Source organism: Chiloscyllium plagiosum, unplaced genomic scaffold, assembly GCF_037043375.1.
Source record: "Chiloscyllium plagiosum isolate Xiang-an unplaced genomic scaffold, Cpla_swu_hap1 HiC_scaffold_31, whole genome shotgun sequence".
Taxonomy (NCBI): Eukaryota; Metazoa; Chordata; class Chondrichthyes; order Orectolobiformes; family Hemiscylliidae; genus Chiloscyllium; species Chiloscyllium plagiosum.
Genome location: NW_028270169.1, coordinates 20,471,306 through 20,475,232, shown reverse-complemented (window position 1 = coordinate 20,475,232; position 3,927 = coordinate 20,471,306). Strand labels below are relative to the sequence as shown.

General features: G+C 52.1%; 1 protein-coding gene across 1 annotated transcript; it reads right to left on the bottom strand.

The window, feature by feature from the left end:
• Positions 1-712: 712 nt before the first annotated feature.
• LOC148141869 (endogenous retrovirus group PABLB member 1 Env polyprotein-like) lies at positions 713-2,182 on the bottom strand. The gene has a single exon (XM_087977086.1). It carries the CDS (start codon positions 2,180-2,182, stop codon positions 713-715), a length of 1,470 nt encoding a protein of 489 aa, XP_087833212.1.
• Positions 2,183-3,927: the final 1,745 nt, after the last annotated feature.

The window sequence follows — 3,927 nt, the reverse complement described above, 5'->3', positions numbered from 1 at the left end:
CAGATTTCTACTCCCAGAGCTGAGGATGAGAACAATTTTATAGTAGTGCTGCACAATGACATTGATTAAGAAATGGGAAACTACAATGTATCTGGAAATGAAGTCATTTAGTTACAAGGATGCTAATTGGAAAACAAATATCGGACGAGTGTCCTGTTCCTTCACACAATGCAACATCCTGACAGTATCATGGTTCCATTCATCTCCACAGGTAGGTGTTAAAGTCTCTTCTAAAGTGGTGAGGTGCTTCCATTGTCCTGTTCCTGGAGCATGTCCTTGCTGGTGCATGTCTGTCTGTCCTGCTCTTTGTGTGGCTTTGGTATGGCTGGGTTGTGAAACTGGCCTTAGGGCTTTGAGATATCTGTGGTGCTCTGTCATGGCCATGAGAGCTTAAAGTGTATTCCATTGTCTGCATGCTGTCTGATTCAGCTTGTGTGTTGCTCAGGAATTCTGAGTGTTCTGGTACAGTTTGGCCAATTTTGTGTTTGTGGTCCTATTGTGGGTTAGCAAGTCTTTTCTCACAATTCCCCCTCTTTCTTTTTATTTTGCTTAGAGAAGAGTCAAGAAGGAAGCAAAGTAGCCAGAGCCAGGGGAATTATCAGTTGTCAGGTGGGTTGGGGGGGACTCTGTATCGGACAGGTAACTCTCAGTGTCCGTGTCTGGCCCAGCAGAGGCTATCCCATGGGCAGGGTTTTCTCCCAGTGGATCTGTGCTACTGAGTGGTGAGGGGGGCAGAGGGTAACAGGATTGCACATGGATGTGAGCAGCACAGTCGGATGGCCAAGGCTAGCACTATAAGGCCAGCAATGATAGCAGTGAGGGCTATCAGTCCCTGCAGTAGGGCTGTGCCCCATGACCCCAGCCAGGAGACTGCCCAGTCCCATAAGTCCCCACGGGTGTTCTGATCATGCAGGACAGAAGCGGCCTGCCAGATATGTTGGGCCAGGTCTGTGATATTTTCACTGGGGTCAGGAATGTAAGTGCAGCAGTCAGCACCAATGAGGGCACATGTGCCCCCTTTCACAGCGAGCAGGTAGTCCAGAGCCATCCTGTTCTCCAGAGACATAGTACGGATGGCAACAGCCTCCGCATTCAGCTGGGCGGGTGTGCCTGCTGTGGAGTTTGCCACCTTCTTGAGTGTGGCTGCGAGTTTGTGGGCTTCTACCTGTAACCATAGGATTGCAGAGTGGGGTGACATCAGGTAGAGAGCTGCTTCAATGGCAGTGAGGGCTCGTCTGCTGCGGGTCATGGGCTTTGGGAAGGGAGGGGACTGGGAGTGATACATGAATGGTATGTTGTACCCGACATAACAGCTCCCAGTCCAGGATAATGGCAACCAGGGGTAGGCTTTGCAGCCACAGATAAAATAGGTGCCATTGTAGGTCCGGAGATGATGGGTCTGGGTCCATGTCCAAATGGTGAGGAAGGTAGTGTTCTGGCAGGTCCTGTTGAGGACCTGTAGATGTAAAATGCTGCCTTCTGCAGCAGATTGACGTGCTGTGAGAGTTAGGAGCAGGGTGTCAGTGCACCGGCTCCAGCCAGCCTCCCACCCGGATGGCTGTGTGCTTTTTAAACAGATGGATCCTGCAGGTGGCCCATGTGTGTTAGTGTCAGCAATGGTCAGGGCTGGGGGCTCATGGGAGAGGTTGTAGGCCGGGTAAAACCACTCTTTAAATTTGTCCAGGTGGTACCCCGCCGACCTCCAGCGGGCTGGGCTGTTGTCCCCATAGCTGGGCTTGGCCAGTGTGGTAAGTTCAGGGGATCTGTCAGGGTCTAGCCACCACTCCGCCATGTCAGAGATGTTTAAGGGGATTGAGGCTAAGGGAATGCCTTCATGAGAGTGGACAGGGATCCTAGTGCAGAGCCAGCAGGGGATGTGATTAAATCTCTGGGCATACCCATGGGCCATTTTGAGGAAGGTGTTGGCCCGTACGTCACAGCGCATTATGAAATGTGCTGCCCCTTGTTCCTGTTTACCAGCAAGCCACAGTGTGATGGTCAGACAGGTCAGGCTGAGGGTGTTGGTGGCCAATGGCTGCTGCGAGCAATTGGATCCATCCTCGGTGGTCGGAGTGGTGTCTTTCTCTGTGTGGTCACTGTTCATTGGTTGTGGAGCCCTCTTGCAGCAGGTGGTATGTGTCCTTTCGGGCTGTCCTTCCAGTTTCACAGCTGTCCGGGTCATCATCAGGATCAGGTACGGGCCTTTCCACCTAGGGGAGAGAGAATCTTTTTCTAGTGATTTAATCATGACATAGTGCCCGAGTCAGAACAGATGAATGGGCACTGATTGTGATGTGGGCAATGCGGCCTTGATCCGGTTGTGTGTAGCACTAATGCTCCTGTTAAGGGCCTGGACATACTCTAGTAGGGCCTCTTGTGTCAGAAGAAGGCCCGTCTGTGGTGAATTTCGGAGGTCTGGCCGCAGTGGGCATAGGTCATCCCATAAGTACTTCAAAAGGGGTGAGCGCAGATGTGCAGTTTGCTTGCGCATGTATAGTATAGAGGGCAAGTGGCAAAGTGTCTGGCCAGCTCAGTCCTGTTTCTTGGGTGATTTTTATCAGTGTGGTCTTTTCAATGGGTCTGGGGCATCTTGCAACATGGCCCGGACCTCTGCGTGGGTCCAGGGCTTATCAAGGGGAGTAGATCCAATCATAATGTATGGAAGCTGGCATTCAGGGCTCTGGTTTCTCAGGGCAGCGGCCGTGCTGTGTGTGAGCCTGGGGTTATTATCTGAGTTGGGCAGCGGTAGTGAGTGGAGGCTGCCCAGCGGCTGCTGTATCCTGCTGCGAGCTTCTCATGGGCTGCTTGGTAACAAAGGCAGTCACTTCATTTAGCAGCGGGTCTGGCTCTGGGGCCACTAGGGGAAGTTTAGGGTGTTGCGGGGCGTAGGGTGGCGGGGCTGTGCCCGGAGTGGCAGGGGTCTCAGCAGTTGGGGTTTTATTGCTGCGGGCTTTAACTTTAGGGGGCTGGTGGTGTTTGGCAATGTCCTGAAATTTGCGAGACTCTGCAACATGCAGACAGTGTCCCATGAGGGATCCCCGTGCCCACCTGTAATGGTTGTGATCCAGTAATCAATTTTATCAATTTTGAAGGACCCCTCCATATGGCCAATTCCCTTGGGACCAGGTATAAAGGTCCCTTGTGAAGGGGATAATGTAATGAATTGGAAATGTGTTGCTGGAGAAGCGCAGCAGGTCAGGCAGCATCTAGGGAACAGGAGAATCGACATTTCGGGCATTAGCCCTTCTTCAGGAATTGCAGGTTTGTGAGAGTGTTGTCCTGAGCTGGGGTAGGTCGAGTTGCAGGGAATGTAGGTAGCGGCGCATGGCTGCAAGTGTGGAGCGGAGGATCCGGAGGGAGGTCTGTTGCTGGAGGCTTCGGATTTGTTGTAGGTACTGGTTGTCCTGGTTGGGTCCAAGTTTTGTTGGTCGGAACGTAGTCCGGAGTCCGTGCGGGATAAGTCGGTTCCGTAGGCAGGTGCTGAGGAAGGAGATGTGGCTGTGGTAGCGAGTCTGTTTGAGAATGTGGCTGAAGAGCTTCTGAGCAGAGGAGATGACCTGGGGGGTGCAGTGAGAGAGGGACTCACTGAAACCTTTGTAGAGGGAGAAAGAGAGCTTCTTCAAGGAAGGCATCCTTGTAAGAGGATTCGCAGTAGGTTGAAATCTTTGAAGAGAAAATGAGGTCTGAAGATGCTGGAGATCAGAGATGGAAATGTGTTGCTGGAGAAGCGCAGCAGGTCAGGCAGCATCTAGGGAACAGGAGAATCGACATTTCGGGCATTAGCCCTTCTTCAGGAATGTAATGAGTGTCTTTTGGCATGGTGTCTGCCAGTGACCCAGGTGTAACAAGAGCATCTCCTACCTTGTTCTTAAGGACCTGCCGATTACGTCAAACTGTCGGAGAAATTTGCCCAATAGGTTAGAGATC

Excerpts from the sequence above, each read along its gene's own strand:
- LOC148141869 (XM_087977086.1), bottom strand. The coding sequence starts at position 2,182 with ATGACCCGGACAGCTGTGAAACTGGAAGGACAGCCCGAAAGGACACAT.